This window comes from Neoarius graeffei, chromosome 2 (assembly GCF_027579695.1).
Source record: "Neoarius graeffei isolate fNeoGra1 chromosome 2, fNeoGra1.pri, whole genome shotgun sequence".
NCBI classification, from domain to species: Eukaryota; Metazoa; Chordata; class Actinopteri; order Siluriformes; family Ariidae; genus Neoarius; species Neoarius graeffei.
In genome coordinates, this window is record NC_083570.1 from 61,833,497 (window position 1) to 61,861,457 (window position 27,961).

The following is a 27,961-nucleotide window of genomic DNA, read 5'->3' on the forward strand; positions in this document are numbered from 1 at the left end:
AGTGCAGCACAAGTTAGTGAGCCTGTTTGGTAAAACTATTTGAACGTATTTTTGTCGTTTGATTGAGAAACTCTGGTCTTTGGTCTTTCCTCTGTTTCCTGGTGAGCAGCATAACCCGAGATGGAGAATGTGCAAACCTGTTTCACCTGCATCACTGGCTGTGTACTGTGCTTGAGAAAAGTAGCTGCGATTCATGATGAAACATGCGGACTGATTTTTACAATGTTTGATGCATCACCCACATTTTCTGAGCTGTTCCTTTTCTCTTCACAGATGTTAGAGCTGTTCGGTTCAGCCTCATCCTGAGAGAAGTTTCCAGAATCCCCTGTTTCTCCGCTGCCCTCACTGGTCTGAGAGCTCTCAGACTCCCCGAGTGGTTGATAGAAGACCTGTAAGGCCGAGTGCTGGAGAGATGCGCTGGCCTGCTCCTGCTCATACTGCAACACCATCTTCTCCACCTCATAAAAACAGCCTCGCTCCACTGCCTGCAGTACAATGAGAGTTTGACTGAATTTCAAAGGAATAGTTTGAGCACTACTTTTCATAATAAATATTGCAAGAGAACTAGTGTTCAGTGTACAGATGAAGCCAAAGTCAGCTGGGAATAAAAAAAAAAACCCATCCTGGTAACACGACAGTAACATTTCCTGAACAGAAGGTAGTGGTAGCTCAGCAGTTAAAGTATTGGCCTAGTAATCAGAAGATGATGAGTTCAAATCCCAGTACTGCTGGGTCCTTGAGCTCAGCATTTTAACCCTCAACTGCTCAGTTGAGAGGACAAAAAAAGCTAAATGTAATGTCCTTTCACTTCTGTAATGCCCCTTTTCCACCAAAGCAGTTCCAGGGCTGGTTTGGGGCCAGTGCTTAGTTTGGAACCGGGTTTTCTGTTTCCACTGACAAAGAACTGGCTCTGGGGCCAGAAAAACCGGTTCCAGGCTAGCACCAACTCTCTGCTGGGCCAGAGGAAAGAACCGCTTACGTCAGCGGGGGGGCGGAGTTGTTAAGACCAACAACAATAACAAGACCGTGAAAGATCGCCATTTTTAAGCGACGAGACGCAGCTGTACAAACGCGAAGTCATCCATTATTATTATTGCTGTTGTTGTTGCTGCTGCTTCCTCCGCGTTGTTTTTGCTTCGATATTCGCGCCAAGGTTTATGCAAACGTAGCAACGTAACTGACGTATACAACGACGTAACTGACGTATACAGCGACGTAACTGACGTGGCTTCCCTTAGCACCGTGAGCTATGGAAAAGCAAACTGGTTCTCAGCTGGCTCGCGAGTTGAACGAGTTGTGAACCAGCACCAGCACTGGCCCCGAACCAGCCCTGGAACTGATTTGGTGGAAAAGGGGTATAAGTTGCTCTGGATAAGGGTGTCTACCAAATGCAGTAAACATTAGCTAATGTTAACAAACCATAAACTTCAGCATTAATCAACTGTAAGAAATGGTAACCAGTAAAATAAATACAAACTTAAATTAAGACTAATATTTATTCAAAGTCAGGACTAATGTTTATTCCATCCTCAACTAAAAGGAAGCCTACATAAATTAAAAAAGATTAAATTACAGCATGTTGATAAATGTTGGCAAGTTACTGCACTCTGTTCTCTTCAGCATCAGTTCTGAATGTTGCCATTTAACTACAATAAACATGTTAATTAAGATGTTGGTTATTGTGGTTTATTATTTTTTTTAAAAAGTCAATTACATACAAAATGTTAATTACTTTGTTAATGTTATTCATGGTGTATTAATGCTGAAGTTTGTCCATGTTCACTAATATGTCAGTTAAGAGAAACTTAAAGTATACATAAAAAATAAAAATGTTGAGACAAATTAGGACTAAAAATGGGAGTCTAAAGTTATGCAACAAGAAATAAAACACCCAGTGTTCTCAGTCTGAAATTACCTGGATATTTTTTGGAGTGTGTTTTTCTGTACGTCTGAAAACGTTCCATTTCCTTGCCTGTGTGTCCTGACTGTTACTGATGATGGGTCCATCATGGTTTATCATCAAAGCTGAGCCACCCTGAAAGTATATATTTATACAACATCCATTTAAAGCCACATTTAGGGCCACTTTCACTGATCCAAGCATTGTTAACTTGAACGTTGTAAAGAGATTAAAATAGAATAATATTTCACAATCTTACCTTGGTGTCAACATAGTGATTTCCCATCATCGGTACCAAAACCTCAGCGTTCTCCATCTGCAGGTGATTGGCTTGTGGCACACCATTATGAATCATCTCAGCACTCATTTGTCCACTCATCTTTGAGGATGAAGAATTTCTCCTGAGAGAAAAGGAAAGAAAGTGCACACAATGAGTCTGTGTACCATTGTACAACATGTGTATACAATACACTACCAGTGAAAAGTTTGGGCACCCCTGCTCATAGAAAGATTTTCATTTTTACTATTTTCTGCTTTATGCAATTACTGCATGCAGAGACCAAGCAGAGTGTTAAACAAAACCTATTTTAAATATACATTTTAGACTGGTAACAGTATTCCTGGTGAAGTTTTGCACTGTTTTCAACCACCCAGGACATTTTTCCTTAAGTTTTTCAATAAGCTGAGCACTTTGCTGCTTCTCCTAAGTTCTACAGGAAATCTATTTAGTGAAGCACTTTTTAATTTTAACTCAAAACCACTTGTGTTAATTAAAATATAAAAATGGCTATATTTTGTACCTTCAAAAAACAAATATACAAGTGCATTAACTTCACTATTTACTCTTGTCTTCACGATGTGCTCAAAATTTTATTAAAACATCTTTAAGACAATGAAAATATATATTTAGTCTAATTTAAACATTTGACTGGTAGAGTACATAAACCACACATACCTTGCTTTGCTTTTAGTGATTAGGATGAAGATACAGGTAATGATGCAGGTCAGTGCTATACACACACCAATTGTAATGCCAGTCATAGATTTCTCGTCAAGATAATAGAGACTTCCTGGAAAATAAAATGCCCAGAGAAACGTAATTACATCAGATCTTATTCCAGACTGCATTTCTGAATAAATGAGAAGCAATACATCGGCATAAGAAAGTAACAGCCATCCACATAATAATTAATTTTTTTTAAAACAAAATAAGATGGATTCTGACAGAGAGAGAGAGAAAAAGACAGACAGAGGTATATCAGCACCTATAGTCTTAGTCTGGCTGTAGGTATGGCGAGGGTTTTTGCCCGGGTGAGTTTTGCCCCTCAGCACAGGAAGTTCCACGGTGATGGAGAAAGGGCCATCACCTGCTTGGTTTGAGGCGGAGATCTTCACCAGGTAAACATTACCAGGCTCCAGCTTTTCTAACAGAGCCATAGTATTGCTCCCTGGAAAGTACAACATTATCCATCAGACCAGCATGTACAAAATGCTTTCCTTAAAGTGCATATCCTGGACCAATTTTTTTTTTTAATGAAAGTATGTCCCTTTACACACTCATCCAGAAGGGTAATTTTGCACAAGGCCATCTGTCTACAGCAGAAAAAAAATAAAATAACAAAACGCGTCTGGAAAAATCCCAAGGGAGCCTGGAGCCAGATTCGTGACGTCACCTGCGGAAGCGCCAGCAGGCTGCGAGAGCTCTGCATGGTTTCAGTGCACAGCCTGTGTAGACCAAGTTTAGCAGCTAGCGATTTTGCATTGAAATATGGAATTGCCACCTGAGCGCAATGTTACTTCACCTTTGGATGAAGAATGGGCGGCGGTGTAGTGGTTAGCGCTGTCGCCTCACAGCAAGAAGGTCCTGGGTTCGAGCCCCGGGGCCGGCGAGGGCCTTTCTGTGTGGAGTTTGCATGTTCTCCCCGTGTCCGCGTGGGTTTCCTCCGGGTGCTCCGGTTTCCCCCACAGTCCAAAGACATGCAGGTTAGGTTAACTGGTGGCTCTAAATTGACCGTAGGTGTGAATGTGAATGGTTGTCTGTGTCTATGTGTCAGCCCTGTGATGACCTGGCGACTTGTCCAGGGTGTACCCTGCCTTTCGCCCGTAGTCAGCTGGGATAGGCTCCAGCTTGCCTGCAACCCTGTAGAAGGATAAAGCGGCTAGAGATAATGAGATGAGATGAGATGGATGAAGAATGCAATGTTGCTACACCCTCCTACGATACATCTGTTAACCGTTTTAATAATTACACGATAACGTTGAAGAAATTTGCAGAAAACCACCAGGCCGTTTTCTCATAAACAAACCAGCGCTGACGTAGGATTCAGAGGGAGGCGTCCCGCACGCAACGTCACGAAAATCAATGTTTCACAGGAAATCCAAATGGCAAGTTTTTTCAGAGGCGGACCAATTCGCCTCAAATGGCTTGATTTCAACTGAATTTTACTGGTATTGCACAAGGTAAAAAAAATTGCACAAAATGCAAAAAGAGACAGATATTTGACCAAAGTTTAATATAAAATAGGAGAATTACATTGATCTTGCTCCTGAATTTACCCGTGATATGCACTTTAAGAACTGAAGGGGGGAAAAATTCATTCAATGAATGAATCCACTACAACAGGGCCACCCAAAGTCCAACCCCAGGGCCAAAAGTGGTCCACAGACAGACGTTAACTGGCCCAAGGCTTCTTTATGCAAGATGCGTGACCCACTGGACAACACATTGCAATCTTTCCTTCCACCTGATGGTGGCAGCAGAGTGTATTAACACAGAATTGCAAGAGCCATTCATTCATTTATTTGTTCTTTGTTCGTTTATGACTACACCTGCATGACTGCACTTCATTACTGAATGATATTTAGTCATGGCTACAGATAAAAAAAACACGAAGTTAACAGTAAGAGGAGGTGATTTCAAAAGAGCTGGAAACAAGAATACTTTTTCATTTGCTATAGCAATATGATACATGCATACATATTATACACTGTACATATGTATTTTTGAAAATAATAAATAAGTAATATTTTGGTGAATGGGTCTCAGGTATTTTAACATTGTCTCATCTGGCTCATGTCGAAAACTTTGGACAACCCTTGCACTAGAATATTACATGAAAGTACTAATTGATAAAGTTTTATCTAGTAGCATGGCCTTAATTTTGTCTTGTGCATACCTTCTCTCTGTAAGACCTGCCAGTCTCCTGCTAACCATGCTCTCTGTGGGGCATAGAGAATTGTGTAGTGGCTCACAGTCAGGTTGGGCTGTTCTGGCTCCCTCCAGGACACCAAGGCTGTGTCTTCCTCTATCAGAGTTACTCTCACCCCCAGAGGAGGAGACAATGGAGCTGAAATACACCAGAGCCAGAGAAGAAGATTAATATATCAAAGGAAAGGCGTTTACAATAAAGTTTTTATTTGAATATCATATTAAATGAATTTTAGTTATGCTCTTTGAAACAGGGATGAGAATGGGACATTTAAAAAAAACTCTGAAATGTCTGCCAACCCCCCCCCCCCCCACACACACACATATACATATATATATATATATATATAATATACACATATATATATATATATATATATATATATATATATATATATATATATATATATATATGAATGTTTTCAAATTCAGTGATGGTTTAAAACGTTTATAAACTTAGTTTTATAACATTAATAATCCCTAGTACTTATTAATCACTAATTCATAAGTAGTAATGATTAATAATCAATAATAATTACTATTACTATTAATTATTATTAGTGGTTGTTAATATTATTCTTATTATTATATTAACAACACTGTTGTAGACGATAAGTAATAAAACTAAAAAACTTTGTACAAATTATTTATATTGTACTTTATTTAGAATTATTGTATTTTCTGGAGTTCTTTTTAACTGAGTTTTGAAATAAAGGTTGTTTATATATTTATATTAAACTTGGTACAATAAACAAATGTTAATTATGTAAAAAAATGATGCTAATCATTATTATTATTTCCTATAAGCCCCATTTTCCACCTGACTCTTGTGCGCATGCGTGAACCCCCCTGCGTTTCACTCCGGAGCGCTTGACCTCTAACACACACATGCGTGCACGCCTCGTGTCCGTGAAAAGCCAGTTTCCTAGTGGGCGTGTCCCCAGCGCTGTGTTATCGTCTTTCTAGGGTGTAATTTTGGGTAGGGACGCTAGGGACGTGTCCCTACCAATATTCAGCCGCTACTGTGTAATCACGATCAATAAAACCGATGTCCTAACCTGAGCAATGATTATATGGCACACAAAGGGTTAAATGTATGACACTGCTAATAATCCCCCCTCTAACGTAGATATCATTCTCTGATTAGCTACCTGTTTCTCGCTAACTTACATGGTTGGCTATCCCAGCTGTCACTCCATCTGCTGTAAAAGCAGCACACTTCCCACAGCAGCCGTGACTACCCGCCCATCAACCCCCCCGTATTTCACACGTACACACCTGACCTACCCCACGCACCCCCCACTCTCCTTCAGCCTACAAATTGAGCTGGACTTCGATGTCCATGCATGCTTGCCCTACGACTCACATGCTGACTTGAGTATCATGGATGACGGCCCCCCTCCCAGTCAACAGCGTGACAGCCGCCGAGTCTGCTGCTGAGTCTGCTGCGTTCACCGTTTTACAGAGACCTCTTTCTACTACTACTAGGCTAGGCTAGATCCAACACCTTTCGGAAAACACCTTTCGGAAGCTCTGCCTTGGATCACTTTTGTGTCCCCACCAATGTCAAAATCAAAGTTACTCCCTTGTCGTCTTTAAACACATTTGTGCGATCCAGCGCTTTTTATCGCAAACGATTCTCCTCCTTATTTGGGGGGTATTTGTCATCCCCCAACCACTTGTCGTTAAACAGACATCTTCCCATAATTATCAACGCTTTCTAGCGCCCGCATAAGCTACCTGCGCATCTCTCACTCTTCACAACCACAACACCGCACCACACTGTCTCCAGTAGCCTCCTAACGTTAGTTCTTGATCTACGGAACACACAGAAGACGCACAGAACCAATGCTGCTCCCAAAAGGTGCGCGGGTCACTTTTAAAATTACAGTTAAAAAAATACCCCAAACCGGATGGAGACATTTCACTCGTTCGGTCCAATATTAAATTTAATACCTCCCTTTCGAAAATTCCAGTCATTCCAAACAATTTAAGACGTTTTTAGGCCTTGAAAACTGAAAGTTGTATTTAAGACTTTTTAAGGACCCGCGGGAACCCTGGCCTCGCCTTGCGCCGACCCCCCCGAAATTTTCTCAACGGATTTACACGTTTCACAAAAATGACATTTTCAGCGGGAAAAACTCGGAATTCCGTGGATCCGCGGAAAATTCTCATCCCTGTTGAAATATTACACAAATTGTGTTAAACATATGATTCTTTGTGTATGATGACTAAAGCACATTGGTAAAAGCAGTTAATGAACTGAAACATGTTTATGTCCGTTTAATCACCTTCTAGAAGGGTTCTGAGATATATGGGAGAGCTCCAGGGGCTGGACATGTGATCCATGTGTAAACGTACAGCAAACTCATACCGTGTATTAGACTTCAGTCCCTCCACCATTACTGTCTGTTCATTTCTAAACAAAGAAACAAAGGAAACACTTAATAGCTTTTAACGTTTGGATAATGGAATTGTGTTGCTTATCTTCCACACATAATGACATAAGAAGCAACTACAGGAATTGATCATTTGCAACACTGTATTTCTTATAGGGCCGCACGGTGGTGTAGTGGTTAGCACGGTCGCCTCACAGGAAGAAGGTTCGGGTTCAAACCCAGCAGCCAGCGAGGGCCTTTCTGTGTGGAGTTTGCATGTTCTCCCCGTGTCTGCGTGGGTTTCCTCCGGGTGCTCCGGTTTCCCCACAATCCGAAGACATGCAGTTAGGTTGACGTGGGGCGGCCTTGGGCTGAGGTGCCCTTGAGCAAGGTACCTGACCCCTGACTGCTCCCCGGGCGCTCTGGTGTGGCTGCCCACTGCTCTGAGTGTGTGTGTGTTCACTGCTTCAGATGGGTTAAATGCAGAGGATGAATTTCACTGTACTTGAAGTGTGCATGTGACGAATAATAAAGGTTTTCTTCTTATGTTCAAAAAAAAAAGTTGATAGACTCACGTTTGGAGATAGCGCACTGCCGAAGCATTGTATGGAGCCAAAGGGCCATAGCGAACAGAATAACTGACTGATTTTCCAGAACTAAAGGCAGGTCGGCCCCAGCTGAGGCTGACGGATGAGGAGCTGTTGGCCTGACCGTGGACGTGATCCGGAGCAGGTAGTGTGGCCAGCCTCCTGTTTGGAGCAGCTGGAAAAGAAGAATGAAAAAAGACAAATAAGTGCTGGGTTTTTTTTAGCAAGCTGAAAGTAAGCAGTTTGATAAACAACTCAAATTCATTATTCCAAGTCATTTTAAAAAATTCACCATTTAAGCAAGACCAATCATGAGAAAAAAAAACTTTACGAGAAACTAAACACTTATAAGACATTCTGAACACGTTCTTATCTGATTGTGCACTTGAGACACATGTACAACAATTCTTTTCCAGGTACACTTACAAGGACAGCCAGTAGTGCTGACAGTCTGATGTGCTTGATAGCCATCACCATGAGCACTGAAGGCCAAAAGATTCACATGATACTTTCTCCTTGGATCTGCCAGAAACATGAGCATCATGAGAAACATCATAAGATTGTCAACATTTATTCATCTTCAGTAAGTGCTTTGTCCAGGCCAGGGTCATGATGGACCTCAAGATCACTCTCTCATTCACACAGCCATTCACACCTGGAGGCAACCTGGCATAACCGATCTACCTACTACATGTTTTGGGGTGCTTGAGAGGAATCTGGTGGTAGAATGAAACCATGATAAGAACATGTGAAATACTATACAGACAGTAACCTGAGCTCAGGATCCAACCAGGGATCCTTATATAAGGTGTCCACCCTACCCACTTATCATGAGTGTTGAATGAATGTTTCAGGAAAAAGGCTTCTAGTCTAACAAAATAAATGACGGATATTAAGTTGACAGCCATTGTGTTGGTTCTGCAGTGGCCAACTCTGCTCTTTTGTTTATGTCCACTTTCTCACAACAGGTCATTAGTCAATGTGACATTTAGCATTCAGCGGTGCTCTTGTAAATGCTAGCAACTTATTCTGACAATGCAAAACACAGCCACAAGCAGATAGAACTAATCTGCAGCATTAGCAACTGCTTGTATAAAGCCTCGGTCACAACCGACCATACGTGCTCCTACGGCTGGTCTACGTGCAAAAAACGCAAGAAACACACGGAGTGTGATGTGCTGATTTTCGAGCCGTAGACTGGCCGCAGACCGGCCGCAGAGGTGCTTTGTCATGTCAAACAAACTCTACAGGCGTTTACGTTTTTTTCAGGTTGCAAGACAAACTTACGGCCAACGTGCGTCTTTCTCCATGAACAAAAAAAACCCAGCGATTTGGGAAATGCCAAAAATCGCACGGCCAAAAAAAAAAAAAAAAAAATCGCACGTCCGGTTGTGACCTAGGCTTTAGATCATATGCTTTTATTCTTTACTGGACCAAATATGCTTATGAGCAGATCGTTCTCTGAAATGACAATAGGAGTGACTTATTTATAGTTCGAAAGACTAGATCAAATGACTATCAAAAATCAAGAAAGCAATCCAGATTTGACCACTTGTTTTAAAATAAGCCTAAAGGCCCACAATAGCAAGGTTTTTTTTTTAAAAACAAATTTTCATCTGACCACATCTGGATAAAGTTTTACATGCAAACAACATGTGCAATTAAACAATACTGCACATGTTGTTTGCATGTAAAACTTTATCCAGATGTGGTTAGATGAAAATTTTTATTTTTATTAAAAAAAAAAACCCTTGCTGTTGTGGTCCTTTAGGCTTGTTTTAAAACAAGTGGTCAAATCTGGATTGCTTTTGGATCGTCCTCGTGGATTTTATTTATATCACCAATGCATTCTTAATGCATCTGAGCTGGTGTTGGTTCTGTAGAACTGATCCAAAGGTTGAGATTACAAATCATTTTTGCACCACCAAGATGCCACTGCAGCGTAACCCTCCATTGCTGCAGGGCTTCTGTATGATGGTTTATCCTATGATATAACCCTCCTTCCTTCCAAATCAGGTTTTGCAATGAAATGTATTTTGTTTGAATGTGACCGTTATTTACTGTTGTCTGTCATTTTATTGAAGCGCCACCTGATTTAGCTAAAAAAATGAAATCAAAACTTTCCTGGACTTTTTTTTTTTTAACACTTTTGCTGCAGATTTTAGGGAGGAGTCTTCCTCAGTGTGTGCAGTATGGAGCTCTGAGAGACTTTTGGGGGGCAGACGTGAGAGGTCATGGGTCACTACCGCAAGCACATTTCAGCTGTTGGGATAGCCCGTCTCCTGGGATGCAGGGCTTAGGACCTTAGGTCTAGAGGCCAGCTTGAGATGAAACTTCACATTCATGGACATGAACACACAGTTAGGATAACTGCTTTGCTCTAATCAGCCGTGTGCGTTTAGCAAGATATAAATATGAAAGTAACCGAGGGAATGTTCCATCAAACTACATACCTCTAAAAGCTCAAAGGAAAATTTAAGTTTTAAAACAGACTGTTGACCAAAAAGTAAAATATATTCGAGAAATGTTTTCTTTTTGCAGTAAGAATCTATTCTGTGATATTACTGGTCCTTCATTCATTTCTCCTGATGGTTAAGGCAAAGTGGTCATGACCTGAAATTTGAATTTGAAGCTATGTTCTCCAAGTTCCCTGCTCCTGTCACCGTGCTTTGTCTGTCCATCTCTGACCCAATCCCCAGGCCTTTGTGTGAGCCTTAGTGTCCAGCTGGAGAGGGAGGAAGATCTCACAGGCTCCTGCTACACCCAGCACCCTTACACAATAGACAGCCATGATAGGGCAAGGGACAAGGATGGGAAAACAAGGGAAGACACATCTGGGCTGTAACCTTTGACACTAAGAGGGGGGTAGGCGACTCACACAAAGCCAGAAGCAGGCTGATCAGAGGGAGCGTGCATAAAGCACAACAGACCCAATGGCAGGTATTGATCAGGAGGAAAACAGAGAATGCTCATTTGTAAAAAAAGTATCTAACCAGAACAACCACAAAACATGTGACGCGCTCTAATTATACTCAGAAGGATGCATCAATCACCACATCAACCCCACACTATATAGTTATACTAATATAATTTATAATGTACAACATGGTGACAGCACTGGTACTATTGAATTGCATCTAAATACAATAAACTAGGTCTATAATGCAATATTCAATTGGGATATACTTGACATTAGCTGCGTCTCTGTATGGCCTGAAACACTCACCAAGTGCTTCAATAGTATGCTGGTAGTCCTGAGGGCGGAGCTGGATAGTCGAGCTCTCCGATTTGCCATCAGGATGCCAGGAAAGTTTGTAACCCTGGACGACAGCATCACTGGGTGCAGGATGCCAGCGTACAGTAACTGAAGTGCAGTTAAAGGGCTCCAATACCAGATTAGGGGCAGAGGGTACTGCAGACACAAACAAACGAAGAGAGGTCAACATAGTAAGCAGCCAATTATTTCTTCCCATATGCAAGTGAAACTAATTAATTAAGAAGCCTATTTGAGGTACATGTCATTACTGTATATCCACTACAATATGACTAGAAGCTAATGTGCTAGGTAATTGAAAAACACTACAGACATTCTAATATAGTAATGTGCATTATAGACTTAAATACTGCTATATGAAGAAGAGAACCAAATAAAAGTTGGCATGATGCGAGAATTTGTATTAACATTTGACCAACTGGCTTGGTTACACTTGGATACAAAATCTACCAATCTATAATTCATGGCTGCTTCTAATGTCAGTGTCAGTTCAGTATAGGAGACAAGGTTAAAGGCAAATGAATAATTTCAGTTAAACATCTCACCCAGGAGAGCATTGATTCACTTTTAATTTAAACATAATGACATATTTAGTACATCATGCTCAGTGTCTGAACAAAGCAAGTGCAGAAAAGCAACAAACAAACCCAGCAATTATAAAATGGCACTATTACACACTCTAATCATATAGTAATCTATGTTTAATTTGATTTAATCCATCCATCCATTATCTGTAGCCGCTTATCCTGTTCTACAGGGTCGCAGGCAAGCTGGAGCCTATCCCAGCTGACTACGGGCGAAAGGCGGGGTACACCCTGGGCAAGTCACCTGGTTATCGCAGGGCTGACACAGAGACAAACAACCATTCACACTCACATTCACACCTACGCTCAATTTAGAGCCACCAATTAACCTAACCTGCATGTCTTTGGACTGTGGGGGAAACCGGAGCACCCGGAGGAAAACCCACAAAAACACGGGGAGAACATGCAAACTCTGCACAGAAAGGCCCTCGCCAGCTGCTGGGCTCGAACCCAGGACCTTCTTGTTGTGAGGCGACAGTGCTAACCACTACACCACCGTGCCGCCCCCTTGATTTAATCCTATAATCGGTATTTTGTAAAGCAGGAATTCTCCGATTGAAAACCCACAGCTCATCTCATCTCATCTCATTATCTGTAGCCGCTTTATCCTGTTCTACAGGGTCGCAGGCAAGCTGGAGCCTATCCCAGCTGACTACGGGCGAAAGGCGGGGTACACCCTGGACAAGTCGCCAGGTCATCACAGGGCTGACACATAGACACAGACAACCATTCACACTCACATTCACACCTACGCTCAATTTAGAGTCACCAGTTAACCTAACCTGCATGTCTTTGGACTGTGGGGGAAACCGGAGCACCCGGAGGAAACCCACGCGGACACGGGGAGAACATGCAAACTCCGCACAGAAAGGCCCTCGCCGGCCACGGGGCTCGAACCTGGACCTTCTTGCTGTGAGGCGACAGCACTAATCACTACACCACCGTGCCGCCAAACCCACAGCTGTGAACTAAATTTTTTTTCCCTTCTCCCAACATGCTAAACCAACAGAATAAAGAACTTTATTCTTAGCTGATCATCTGTATCAAATGTGTTGGCAGCAGGCAAATCTCAGAACTTTACTAAGCAGTGAATCTACAGGACTAGAACAGAGAACAATTTATGTATATAGCTAAAGAGAATTTTCTCGATTATATATTTTTCTTCATTAAACGTTAACAAATCACAATGCAACACCACTCCGCCTCTATTTAAAGTCCCTTAACATAACTCGAAGTGCTCATGACCAAATATACAGTTCAACTACCACCACAGCCAACCTGCAGGAGCTCTGCACCAAATTTAACAAAAATAACCAACGTCTGTCTGGCTGAATATGGAGAAAAATAAATGCAGTCAGACCCCTCTTTTTGCCATTCATCACTGTTGTCTCTGAGATGGCCTTATTCTTCTTTAAGACGTTCATACACAGCCTGGGGCATTTTTCTTTATGACCCGTGACTGAGCCCTCAGCTTCTCACTGACAGACCAGATCAGAGGTCACTGAGCAACAAACCCGATGCTTTAACTATGTCAGACTGCAAATAGTCTGGTTTCAGCATCATAATTAAACAAACCCTAAAATTAAACATTTTAGACAGCATTTTATAGAAAATATTTTAAACACAACAAATCCCCCACGAATCATTAATAAATCAGGCACCATAATTTCCTTTAGAATTTTTTTTTCTTTTTAGAAATTAAAAGTTTGTCTTCTGCATCAGTGTGTCAGTTTCCAAAATAAGTAAATGACACAGATAGTTTTTGTTAAAGAAAGGAAGATATTAAGGAAGAGACCACTTGAGAACAAATGTGGAAAGTTCAAGATTTTTGGGAAAACCTACCAGGTGATTTCTTTAAAAACTGTACAACAGACAACCTACAATAATTCATGGAGTTCTTTCACACCAAATATTTATTCGATTGAGTTTTTTTTTTTAAAAACTATCATTCATGGCAAAGATGTAAAAACTTTCATTTTCACTATTTATGAAATAATCTTATAGCCCCTTTGTTTTATAGATTTTAAACCTTGGTATGGTACTGGATGCCACCCTTTATGGTCACATCAGAAAGGACTGTCCTGCGCTTGAATTTGCGTTCTTGGGTTTTGGCTTAGCTATAAAAATAAAAATAAATAAATAAATTTTCAAGCTGCTTGTTTTTCTGGAAGAGTTTTGGCACAAGTAAATCTAACTCCTCCTTGTAGTTAACAAGAATTATCAAGTTTATATGCCCTCACCTGTGGCTTTAGAAGTTTTGGGTGTGCGGTGAGAGCTCCAGGCCGATGGTTTGCTCCAGCCCGCGCGGGTGGACACCTCAATACGCAGAAGGTAAATGGTGTCAGGCTCCAGGTCCTGAAGAAGGTATTGGGTGGAGTTCCTACTGTTTCCAGGCAGCTCTACAGAGCTCACCTGTTCATCAGTGGCAGTGCGGAAAGACAGGCGGTAGGCAGAGACACGTCCGCGACTTAACTTGGCAGGAAGAGGCTGCCAGGACACCAGAATGTCTGTGGGGCTGCGACTACTAAGGCTTAGCTCAGGAGTACGGACAGGCACTGGGACAGAAGGAGAAAAGTACAGCACGTTTACGAGTATGAGGTGATTTGTAACTGAAAAAAAAAATAAAGAAGAATAAAATCTCTTAATGAAAACAGAATATGAAATAGGTTGATGTGTTTGCGAACCAAAATGCACACAGTGAGACCACAATGTATTTCTTTACTCCAGTGCTATGGATCCCAAGTATTGGAATATCTTTATGAGTTAAACTGAATGTGTGAGAGAAGGAAAACACAACACTGTGCAACAGATGTACAATCAATACATGTCTGTCCTGTAATAAAGACTTTCAAAACACAAGAACTTCAAGCCAACTGCCCACTGTGCTGCACTCACCATCCTCCAGTGTGTGTCGTGTGATTTGCTCAGACATACGGCTGGCTCCCATGGGCATGTAGGCCACTATATAAAACATGTAGTTACATGCCGGCTCCAGATCATCCACAATGTGGCTAGTTGTGTCATTTCCAATCACTGCTTGGTACTCTTCATTGTTCAGACCTGTGGATACAAGCAATTAAATCTTTCCATCAATAATTCAAACACACTAATTAAATGGTAACTATTTTTTTTAAGTAATAGGAGTTAAGTAGGGCCGCACGGTGGTGTAGTGGTTAGCGCTGTCGCCTCACAGCAAGAAGGTCCGGGTTCGAGCCCCGTGGCCGGCGAGGGCCTTTCTGTGCGGAGTTTGCATGTTCTCCCCGTGTCCGCGTGGGTTTCCTCCGGGTGCTCCGGTTTCCCCCACAGTCCAAAGACATGCAGGTTAGGTTAACTGGTGACTCTAAATTGAGCGTAGGTGTGAATGTGAGTGTGAATGGTTGTCTGTGTCTATGTGTCAGCCCTGTGATGACCTGGCGACTTGTCCAGGGTGTACCCCGCCTTTCGCCCGTAGTCAGCTGGGATAGGCTCCAGCTTGCCTGCGACCCTGTAGAACAGGATAAAGCGGCTACAGATAATGAGATGAGATGAGGAGTTAAGTAACACCAGTTACATTTATTATGGAGAAATATATGAGTTGCAAGCACAAAAAGTTTAGTCAATATCATACATTACAGTGGTAGGTTAATTACTACCACTTACTTAAACTGTGCAACCAATCTATAAAATGATCTTACAGTTGTTATAATGTAAATTTAAGAGAATTCCATATAACAGATTTAAACCAAATCTGAGTGTATTGGAGAGTCTAGGAGAGTGATACCGTCTTGCTAATACTCAGAGGAACAGTGTCCTTAAAATACAACTTGTTCCCGCCTCCAGGACATCTCTGTATGCAAACTTGATAAAGCATCACTTTGAAAGCTGACAATTTCAGTGTAATGCCCAAAATGACAGGCAAGAAATTACCATTTTTCTCTTTCAAGTATAAATTACTTCTGCTACACCAAACGTGACAGGGTGGGTATAAGCTCATCTTAATTTCCATAAGTCATAATTCGCTAATATGATGAAGGTATTTGGAAATACGGTCTTATCAAGACATAAAACCAGAAGGCGAAGGGAAAAGAACGCACAAATGTGAACTGTGCCTTTAAGTGTAACTAGAGCTTAGTCCCCAAGAGTGGACAATAGCTGGTCTGCCCCTTTCTCCTGCCCTGACCTCACTGTGGTAGGGTAACAACAGATGGCTAATACTGCACATCACTGAGTTTAACATCACTAGGATTTGCAAACCTTATTACTCTTCCACTTTAGGGCATTCAGGAAAAAAAAAACAGCCCCAAACAAACAGATTTTATATTCCTTAGTCATTCTGGTTAAGATCACAGTCCAAGTTTAACATTTTAGTGAAACCTCTAGTGATTAAGAGTAGATATCTATGAATATACATGAATATGCGTCTCTGCTAAACAGTAGACCTGTGGGTGCTAATAGTAATGATGTTGCACACAGTGTTCTAGTAAAACTGGGCTCCAGAGAGGATAGGTTTCTAATGACATTTATCTTACCATGATCGCAAATTATATTTAAAAATCATTTTAGTCATCTAGTAAAAGCTGACCCACAACAACTCACATAAAAGCCAGCCGGTTGCACTATAAAGTGCCATTACACAAATGGTTTACATATAAAGGCCTATAGCATTGGCTCTGGACATTGATTTTTGATTCTGTAAGACCTAGCAATTATAAAGCAACTCAATCTTAAACAGGCTTATTTACTCAGTTGGTACACCCCAGTCTCCAATGGGCTCACAAACACGTATATGTGCAATAAGACTGACTATTCCATGACAAGTTTTGCCATGAAGACAGCCAGTACTCACGATGATCCAGTGCCTAATACAATTAAAATTAAATAAAACAATAATAAGAATAAAAATATTGTTGAATGATAATTTTTATGTTTCACTTTCCTTCCAAAAATACAATAATTTCCAGGATGAACAACTGGCAACGAGTAATCCCAGAGCACTCTTGTTATCAGTCACATCGTGGATATGGAGAGAAAAGACAACTGATTTTTTTTTTTTTTTGGGGGGGGGGGGGGGGGGGGGGGTCATCTGTTTCTGAAACTTGTTTGCCAATCACTCACAAATTACCTAACACCCAACAGTTACAGACAAGCAGAGCAAATCACATTGGGAGGACACCAAGTTACATGACTATGCCGAGGAGTAATTTGGATAATTAGGCAAGTTAAGAAAGTCTTTTTTTTTCCCCAGTGATATCAATATTTGCATTGTTATATTCGTACTATGTTGTTTAAAGGGCTTACGGTATCTTCTGTAAGGCAGCTGGGCCATAGAAGGTTCACGCTGCACGCTGCATGCTGCACGCTACACGCGTGTAAAGAAAAGTGGACAAACGTAGCATGACTTGCTCTGGGCCATAGAACGGCGTTCACGTTGCACGCTGCACGCTGCACACTTCACGCGTGAAGCGAGAAATGAACATGCACACTTTTTTCTAGGCGTGAAGATGGAAATTCCAGTCAATGCATGCGGTCACCGCCGCGCCAGCCAATCAGAACGGGTCTAGGGAGATAACTCTATGCTTTCAGGGGAAAACTTCAGAAAAAATATAATTGAATGGTATAATTGAAAAATAGTTCTTCATTGGGATTGTCAAGCAGATTATAGAATGTTCGGTGAAATTCACCACGGGTTTCTCTCAGAAGGAAGTGTTCTCGGCTCCAAATTCTGTTCCTTTTTCTCTTCCTCTGTCTCAGTAAAAGCAGAATGAGGCAATCGTCGTCATCTGAAGAGTCCATATTGTTGGTTACTCGGTCAAAGTAGAACAGACGCAACACATGAACATCCAAGCATGAAGTTTAATGGCCCAGGGTCCGGTTCTTCACGTGAACGTGTAGCGTGCAGCATGCAGCGTGAACCTTCTATGGCCCAGCTGCCTGAAACACAGTGTTCTAAGCAACATGTCCACCTCCAGTTCTCTCACACCATCAGTGTTATGGTTGCAGTCCCTCATTGTATCATGATCATTATAGCTGCACTATTAATCCTAAGTCTATAGGACAGCATTCAACACTACTGTATTACATGAAGCGCTTGGATCACTGGTGTATCTATATGTTCCAGAACCTTTTTACCTCCCTATCCTCATTTCACAAATTAAGCACAAAATTACCTTCTTGATTGTTTTTCAATAAATTTTCATGCAAGTACATTACCAGTCAAAAGTTTGGACACACCTGCTAATTCAGTGGTTTTTCTTTATTTTCATTAACGATTAGGTTAATATGGGACGGCCTTGGGCTGAGGTGCCCTTGAGCGAGGCACCTAACTCCCAACTGCTTCCCGGGTGCTGTTAGCATGGCTGCCCACTGCTCTGGGTATGTGCGTGTGCTCATTGCTCACGTGTGTGTGCATGTGTGTGTTCACTGCTTCAGATGGGTTAAATGCAGAGAGGAATTTCACAAGTGTGTGATGAATAAAGTTGTGCTTTCTTTCTTAATTAAAAGACACTTCATATCTTAAAGCAGGGCTTTTCAAAGTGTGGGGCGCGCCTACCCTAGGGGGCGCCAGAGTTCTTCGGGGGGGGGGGGGGGGGGGGGGGGGCAATGTGAGGAAAAATAAACCAGAATAAGTTACTACTGCGGACATTTAGTGAACTTCAGCTAGCCTTTGCCAGAGACAAAACGGATCGATTTTTGGTACCTAAAGCTAGAGTGAGTGAGGGGACAGAGTCTGGGCCAAGCAAAAAAAGAAGGAAGTATGACCATGATTATTTAAAGTTTGGATTTTCATGGACTGGATCTGAAGATGCTCCACTGCCACAGTGTGTTGTCTGCCAAGAGGTGCTCGCTAACGATGCTATGAGATGTTTAAAATGTGTAAAACAAGATGTTTTCAAAAAGCACAGATGTTTAAAATGTGTAAAAGAAAAAATAAAAATGTGTACAACAACCATTTTTTTTTAAATACGAATGGAACATTAAGTATAGCAACAACAAAAATTGTAAGGGGGGGGGGGGGGGGGGGGGCGCTGTTGTTTATTTGCTCTCTGAGGGGGGGCTGACTCTCCCACACTTTGAAAACCCCTGTCTTAAAGTAATGATGTCGTTACTTATTTGAGTGGTTCTTGACATAATATGGATTACTGCAGTTGTAGAATAGGGCTATTTACTGTATTTTTATTATTTACTATTTACTGTTTGATGGTTTTAAACACACTAATAAGGCAAGAAATTGCACTAATTAACTTCTGATGAGGCACACCTATTAACTGAAAAGCATTCCAGGTGACTACCTCATGAAGCTGGTTAAGATAATGCTAATAGTGTGCAAGTGTCAAGGTAAACACTGGCTACTTTGAAGAATCGAAAACATGAAATTTTTGGTTTTTTTCAACACTGTCTTGTTTACCATGTATACCGATATATGTTCCATATGTTGTTTCATAGTTTTGGTGTCTTCAGTATTGATCTACAATGTAGAAAATAGTCAAAATAGAAAAACCTATGAATGAGTAGGGTTGTCCAAACTTTTGACTGGTACTGTATGTGTCAATTTCTGCGATGAGGCTACTAAACCAATTGCATGAGGTTGAGGGTCTGCTACATATTTCCCATATTCACTGGCAACAACACATGGTTTTGTGACATGCTTGGCACATCATTTTTAAAAGCTAAAAAATGAATGCAAAACTAGCAAAGTGAAAAACAAAATAAAAATATAATGTCATGTATTTTAACATTTCTTGCCAAATTGGTGCACTTGCATATTCGGATTTGAAGTGTAAAACTGTGTTGGATGATTACAACATTATCACGTCAGCCTAGATCCAGATCATTACAGAGAACAAAATGTTTGGTTTTGGTAAAAACTTTTTTTTTTAACAATTTCTTATTACTCAGTAATAGCAGACCCTTGCTCTCTCTTTTTGTTTTTCCACTTACTCCTCTTTTCCAAGTCTTACCTTCTGCCTTCATGTAATGCACTGAGTAGGCAATGACTTTATCTGCGTTGTACTGAGGCCTCTCCCAGGCCAGTAAGATGGCAGAGCTGGAGATGGTTTCAGCATGAATGTTTCGGGGCGCGCTGGGCCGATCCTCTGACATGACTACAATCAGCCGTGCCATGGAGAGAACCGAGCCCTGCAAGTTCTCAGCCTGGCACTGGTAGATGGCATCATCCTCAGGAATGATCTGGGTTATCACCAATTTACTAAAAAAGATAATGACAAATATTTTCTCCCTTATGTTTCTTCTTATACAAGTCAAGGATCACTGACCACAGGAGAACTTCATGAATCTAGTTGCAAGATGCACTGTATGAATTCAGATGGTCCAAGCCTCAAGCAGTTGTGGCCAAATACATGCAATTATCTCAACAACTTGTTGCTTATTTTAGAAGCTCATGATAAATATATTTTCTAGGTGTCAAAAAAAATATTTTTATGGTCTCTGTTGGATTTAGATTTGGGCCAGAAATAATACCCATAATGGTGGAGCAGACCATATAGCCAGGAAGACCATAATTTTCACCTGAATGCAGTTGGCCTACCTGTTGTACATTTTAATCCTGCCATTGGAGTGGATGGCTTCCCCATTCTTCAGCCACTTGATGCGGGGAGCTGGCATACCTTCTGCCTGACAGCTAAAGCGAGCCGTGCCTGCTCTGGGCCGAGTCTGACTCTCTGGCTTCTCCACTATTGATGGAGGCACTGTGAAATGACATTCAGAGTCATTCAGATTGAAACAGACATAACCTTCTGGCCTACTACTAAAATACTGAACAACAGTAGGCACATTAGTGAAGACAGTCTCCTCACCGAGCACAGTAAGGTTTGCAGCAGCGATGGTGTAGTTACGTGTGCGTGGTGTTGTTGCTCTACACAGGTAAACTCCACTGTGATGGGCTTTTACATTGGAGATGACAAGGTTCCCATTTCCCAACACTTTCACCCCAAACACATCTATGGGCTTTGAGTCGGCCCTGCTCCAAGACACCAGGGGGCGAGGGTTGCCCTCTGCTACACACTCAAGAACAACCGTTTGGTGCAGGCTGGCACTGGTATTCTGTGGTCCTGCAATGATCTGGGGCTTCATGAGTGGTCTGGCTCCAGGCACTGAGAGAGAGAGAGAGAGAGAGAGAGAGAGAGAGAGATGGTTTTAATGGCAGAAGCATGAACAAACAGTAGTTTTAGTGTGTTGATCTTCTTTTTCTGTCTTTCAGGCATTACAAAGCAAGAGCCCACCAATTCGGTTGCCTTGGTTGCAGTTGCCCCCACCCGACACACACACACACACACACACACACACACACACACACACACACACCTGGGTTGATAGTAAGCATGGCCTCCCTGCTTCTTAGCTGACTGGCAGTGTTGGTGGCGACACAGCGGTAAAACCCAGCATCCTCCAGTTTTACCTCATGGATCTGCAAAACTCCATTTGGCAACACAGCAATTCTAGAGATACAACAACAAAATTACATTTATTGTGCAGCTCTACAAACAGCCATCACCTTTTATCTATACAAACATGCTACACAGTTGGCAGGATGTTTATCAGCATAAAGTGTAATCCAATAACCCTTGAATGGAAATGTTTCTAAATTAAAGTGATGCTTCATACAAAAAACAATTGCAGAACCGAGTGGGAGGCTCTATACCTCTCTGTTTCCAGAGGTAAAACTTTTTGGTTGACTTCCCATGTGATTATGGCTTGCGGGTTGGCATTAACACTGCAGGAAAACCTAGCTACAGAACCCTCGTTAACTACCACAGGAGAAGGTTGGGTCACAAAGGATGAGATGCCTGAAGGAAAAAAAAAAAGAAATAAAGTCAAGATCAATCCTCTAGAGCCTTATGATACATTTATAACAGACCCCAGTTATAAATAAATATAAACACTTAGTGTGAAACAAAATATGCACCATTTTACATAAATCAAAGTAGGCAGTCTGAAATGAAAACGGTATTTAATACAGTGACCTCTCTGATCAATGGATCAATGCACCAGTGGCAGTGAATGATGGCTATTCATGGATCATTGTTAATCAATAATTGTCCTATTTACTCAAAGTCAATTATTCAGAATACTGACTGAAATTAATTGTCGTATTTATTGGGAGAGTTGATGCTTACAAAATAGAGCTCTGCGTAGCAGGACCACATTACACAAAGTAATATTTAAACACCGTTATGTGGATTGAGAGAAGGATTTAAATAATAACATATGTAGTTTAATACAGTAACGTATTAAGACAGTCATCTGAATTCAAACTCAATCTATAACAACAATAACCAATAAATATGTTTTTTTTTTAAGATCTGAAACACATTTTTCATATTTATGCCATGTCTATTGTGTTGGATACATTCAAAATCACCATACTAACACCGATCAGGTCTTGGAGAGCCGTTGCCATGTTTAATTGGAATGACTATTGCTCGAGGAGAAAACACAGCTTTAACTGCATAATAGAAATGGACCATTCGCAAATGTGCTTTGTCGACTTAAAATAAAATAGCTTCAATTTTGCACAAAACTGCAAGGGAAACCCGCCTATTGTCTCTACAACTTATATTCATAACTTTTGATGCTTTAAGGATACTAATGACAATCAATGACAACACTGACCATCATTGTGCAGTGTTAGTTAAGTTTATCCATCTTTGCCATCATTTTCTTTTTCTTCAACCCCAACATCAAACCCTCAGTCCACCCCCAACATCACCACCACCACCTCACCCCCTACTCTCTTCCCCTCTCCCTCTCCTACTCCAAGTAAAGGATGCTAAAGGAAATCAATGAATGTTCATCTCCAAATGTAAAAATCCACCCTTGTAAATCATGCTGGAGGATAGCAGGGAATTAAACAGCCTTTGTTTAAACATTCTGCTTAATTATAGCTAAGAAAACTTCAAATAACCAAAAGCTCCACTCCATATGTGCCATCACTAAGCTATTAACTAGCCTTTGCTTTGGTTCTTAGGTTGACCTGTGCCAGGTTCAGCCACTCAAGGACCTTCAGATCACGTACCTTCATTAGATTTCTGAGATCTGTGAATTCTCTTGGGGGATCATTTTTGTTTTCTATGGGAATAGGAGCTCTCATCATTGTAATAAAGGAGGTTTTATCCTTGCTCAGGATCAGCTAGTTTAGTTACACGGCTGTTGCTATAAACAAAGGGGAAAATGCAGTAGTTTCTTCTCAAACTCTTTAAAAGATTAAAAATGGATCGGGGGTTAATGCCAAACCCTGATGCTAACTTCAGAAGACCTAATTTAACACACTCTTTGAACTTATAAGCTGAAACTGAAATGAATTTTCTTACATTTGGAGGCAAAACAATTTAGATGTGACCAGAAATTTCAGTTACATTAGCAACCATGGATGAATATGAAAACAAACGTCACAGTATAAGTTGCCTCTCACTTTGTTTGATACTGATTTTTGGGATTTGATTCCTGAGACAAGAAATCTAAACAGGCAACTTTCAAAATGTGCAAAAGCAATAAACCTGAATGAATGAAGATACTCTGTGTGTGTGCGCGTGTGTGTGTGTATGTAGCTGGCCAGTGCTGTGAGGTCAGCTAGGTCATAAAGTGAGGATCAATGCCTAGGTCAAACAGCACAAAGGTTTCCTATCAAAGGTCAGGGGTCATCTGAGCCCGTCTGTCCATTCAATTTCAGCCAGGACTGGGAGACCCCCTAACTGAATGCATTCAGAATAATCAAATACCTTGTGCTATTGTAATGTTACAGAATCCCTGGATTGCAAATCAGAAAATATCCTAAGTAGGCATACTTGATAAATAATGGATCATCGCTTGATAATATTACACTTCTACAGCTACACAGATTTTATTTTCAGGTCTCACAGTAAGACCATGTTAGTCAGTAACACATGCTAGACTATTATTATTAGTTTTAGCAGGTAAATAAACACATCTGCAGAGTTAGTGGGCTAATAGTTGTGGCTGGCTTGTAAGGCCAAAAATGACATAAGTCACTGGGCATTTTCCTAAAAATACAATACGTCCATACTATATTAAAACCAAAAGCTTGAACACACATTTCTTAACTGACTAAAATACTCCTTAAAAGCTTGTCAGGAGTAACAAAGTAAACTAATTGCCCGATCCAATAAAAGCCAGACTTTGTGAGGAGCAGCAAGGCATCAATCAGGTTAAAGCCAGGCATCAGGCCAGGGCATTGACGATCACCCTGATGTGGGACAAAGCTAGTCCCACAACCTTCCTGACCTATATGCCTCTCCCATGGGCCCTCACACAGGCTGTGAATAAAGCCAACTAATAGCCTGCCCCATCCCCCAAAAACTGCCCCAACATAAGCTGGCCTTGGCTGCACAAAGTTTTTAACCCCTCAGATGCTGGGAATAGTGTGATTTGGAGGCTTTGCTTAAGTTACTTTCATAAAATGTCACATAAATAAGAGATAATGGGATGTTCGATGACCTAATCTTGTATTCTGAATATGAGAGTCGTGTACTAGAGCAGGTTTTAATAAACGTGATATTCCATAGTCATATACCATAATTAAAATTATACTGTATGTAACATGATGCCATATCTATGCTCACACAATCATTTAATCTCCTCATATCTATTTTATCTAAAAAGCTATCATTTTGTTTATGTGCAATATTCTCAATTATTCAGAGCTGCAGTCTGTCCATGTGATGTCATCACTGGCCTAGCTGAATAGGCACAGCTGTCCTCTGTCCACAGGTCTGTGGCCAAACAAACGGCCTTAGCGCAGTGTTCTTTTCTTTTTGGGGATCGGGATGGCCACAAGGACAAAGAAGGCCAGCGAAAAAGGCCTTTTAGAGATTCCTACATGCAGCCAACCAGAAAACAACAGCACGTGAGGCGCTGGCCAGACGAAACCCAATACAACTGCATGCAAATACGTGCAGCTACAGGGTATGAACGTGTGTCTGTGCGCACACATGTGTAAAGGAAAGACTTTAAGAAGGTAAATTCTCTTCCTCATTCCTTCTCAAGTACCTGAAATCTTTATGATGCTTCTGACTGACTGTCCACACAGGCTTAAGTGCCCTTTTAACCGATTACATAAAATGTTACAGCCCTTTAAACTGAAGAAACAAGGTACTCGTAAAGCTAAGTGAACAAACCTGTCTGAAGGGAAAAGGCAAACAGAGCAAAAGGTGAACACAGAATGCAATATCTAACATTCAAGGTAGAAATTTTAGGCCCTTTACATTTAATGTCAGTGTATAGATGTTGACACAGGAGTGTACTAAAAGGATTACGCTAGATAAAACTGACTTGACCGCCTTGACCATAACTTCTGTCCCATACTCACTTGAGATTGTAAGACGAGCTCTTTGGCTTAGGATGGCTCCGTATTTGTTGCGAGCAAGGCACTGATAAAAGCCTTCATCTGATTGTTCTCCTCCTCTGCTTACAGATGACAGATACAGAGAGCCATTAGGCAAGAAATGAATACGATCACTCTCTAGAACTCTGGCCCCGTTTTTCTGCCATCGGACGTCCACAGGTGGCTCTCCTTGGGCCAAGCAGTCCATCACTACATGATCGTTCTGAGATACCCTCTTGTCGCTCGGTTCGATCACGAAAGACAACTCACTGAAACAGAAAACAACTGGAAAAGAGACAGAGAACAGGGCAGGAGGTGCAGAAAGGGTGAGAAAATGGTCAGAGATTTTGAAAAGGTTATCAAACGTGATAAGATACTAAAGCCAGTAAATGGAAAGCGCAACAATACGTTGCCTGACTTGGGTGGGTGAAAACTGTTCAGTACACACATAAGGATAAACTAGGCTACCAAATACTGAGAAGTCAGATTATTTCAGATCTAAATTGTACTTTTGATAGGATTTGGAAGCCCATTTCGACCACTTGGAAAAAAAAAAATAAAGTCACACACTATGTCATAATTAATAGAGCGGCGGCTACAATTAACAACAGTCCATAATTATTGATACCTTTTCAGATTTACCAATAAAAAATTATTTTACAAAGATGAGTTTCAGTTACAACAGTTATTATTGGTTAATTAATCAATCAGCAGACCCGCCTCGCCCTTTGATCTTGCCGTCTGATGACACAGCTCGTTACCTGAGATGGAATTTTTTTAGCATGATCAGCGATTTGAGGGAAACCCGGACATTCTCATCGCAAGTGAGCATGGTGGAAAGATCATGGACATGTTTTTACTTATCAAATTCACAGATATTTCATGATCTGCTTGTCGAAACCTACTTTGTTTCTTACTCTTTCATTTGACAGTCGCCGTTTTGTGTCTAAATGCGTGTTTGAGAAGTCATGTGAGGTGTCGATAATAGTGATCACTTTCACTGGTGTCCACCATTATCGACACCCTGTGGAATTAAGTGACATTTACAGCGGTTATGGATCGATCTTTGTAACATTGTTGAAGTAGATGAAGTATTTTAAAAAAATAAAAGTGCTGTGATTTATAATAATTTTTTTTCTGATTCATAACAGAATGGAATGATTATAGAGTATTTGGAATCCTATTGCAATAAATAGAATTGGACAAGAATTAAATTCCTAGCATATAAAAATTACATGCTTAAAATATTCAGATTTTTCTATTCCATTCAGATTTTTTTTTTGGCAGTTTGTTGTGAATATCGACCACATATTACAATATCAGTAGACATTTTACATTTTGGTTCGAGGAATGACATGCGACCTTTGACCTGGATTTTCATGCGGTTACAATGTCAATTGCTTGTTGACATTTATTGGTAAACTACAAAACTAGAAATTAATACAAACAACAACGAATGATTAACAAAATGTGATCTACAAAAATGGAAAGTGGAACGAAAAGATTTTCTGAGACAGGTTAAACTTTATCAGTTCATTTGTTTACAAACATTAGAATTACTTCCTCATTTACATAAACACCGACATCGATATATTTATATAAAATATATTTTGTACTAAATATAAGTCTATGTAAAACAAATTTAAAATAAAAACTATGTTTTGTTAACTTAATACCACATATTTTTTAAAATAAATAATCATCTGGATGTCAATAATTGTGGAACGGTGTCACGTGATCTGATACGCTAAGTAATCAGGAATCAACTAATTTTTTTTCCAGTGGAAGTTTGAGTAACTATTCATGCACAATTTACGTACTGAAAGTCTTTTCTACTTTTGCAACGGCCAAAAGATCGTCAAGGTGTCGATAATTGTAGCCGCTGCTCTATTTATGTTCTTAACTTACCATTTCATAATAATAACCTTTTCTCAAAAAATATGAATCTCATTATGATGAGATAGTAAGTCAGTATTAGACTTAGACATCCTTTATTGTCATTCAGTATGCAAGAAGTGTACACAGAACGAAATTTCGCTGCAATTTGGCTCAGCACGGAACTAAATATGAAGTGTATGAAATTAAATTAAATTAAATTATGCAGCAGCAAAAATATTATAAAGTGCAAGAGTATAAAGTGACCTGTGGAATTAGGAAATGATCAAATTATAAATAGAAATAGAAATATTATAAGACAGGATCTCATTATTATGAGAAGTGATGAGAAAATTCTCATGATGAGATATTAAATCATAATTAAAATGCATGGTCTTACATTTGTGAGAAACCTCAGTATTATAGTGGCTGAAACAATACTGCATCAGAAACATTATTCTTTTCAAACTATAGTATCTAGGCACAATTTTAATTTTATAAATGGGTTCTACAGAAACTCTATAATTAAAGCCCAACTCTGATGTAGGTTTTAATATTGCAAGACTTTTCTCTCACTATAGTCCACCATCTCCACTTCTTGAAGACTGAAGCTCAACCTCACACCTTTCCTCATATCCATTAAATGCACTACACAGGACAGTAATGCTCTTCATCTTACCTGGAAGCAACAAAACCCAACACAAAACCAGCAGCTGCTGACTTTTCTTCCGCCGAATGAGCGCCATTTATTGTAACATTTATGTCATTTTCCTGTGTTGAGAGCAGAAGCGCTGTGAGAGCTGCGCCTCCACACCACTC

The 27,961-nt window shown here is 40.6% G+C and overlaps 1 protein-coding gene across 1 annotated transcript; it reads right to left on the minus strand.

The window, feature by feature from the left end:
* Nucleotides 1-25: 25 nt before the first annotated feature.
* prtgb (protogenin homolog b (Gallus gallus)) lies at nucleotides 26-27,888 on the minus strand. Its single transcript, XM_060914601.1, has 19 exons — nucleotides 27,822-27,888; nucleotides 25,253-25,552; nucleotides 21,569-21,713; nucleotides 21,232-21,365; nucleotides 20,724-21,020; nucleotides 20,456-20,615; nucleotides 19,869-20,116; nucleotides 14,827-14,991; nucleotides 14,172-14,486; nucleotides 11,300-11,485; nucleotides 8,500-8,595; nucleotides 8,062-8,248; nucleotides 7,400-7,527; nucleotides 5,077-5,247; nucleotides 3,166-3,348; nucleotides 2,856-2,970; nucleotides 2,160-2,301; nucleotides 1,916-2,035; nucleotides 26-485 (listed from the first exon to the last, which is right to left on the minus strand). Exons 1-19 carry the CDS (start codon nucleotides 27,886-27,888, stop codon nucleotides 192-194), a joined length of 3,453 nt encoding a protein of 1,150 aa, XP_060770584.1. The 3' UTR covers nucleotides 26-191.
* Between the last annotated feature and the right edge of the window lie 73 nt (nucleotides 27,889-27,961).

Coding starts and splice junctions, on each gene's coding strand:
- prtgb (XM_060914601.1), bottom strand. CDS start 27,888: ATGGCGCTCATTCGGCGGAAGAAAAGTCAGCAGCTGCTGGTTTTGTGT. Junction 21,021..21,231: donor CATGCTTACTATCAACCCAG/GTGTGTGTGTGT, acceptor TCTCTCTCTCAG/TGCCTGGAGCCAGACCACTC. Junction 5,248..7,399: donor TCTCAGAACCCTTCTAGAAG/GTGATTAAACGG, acceptor GGTGTATTTCAG/CTCCATTGTCTCCTCCTCTG.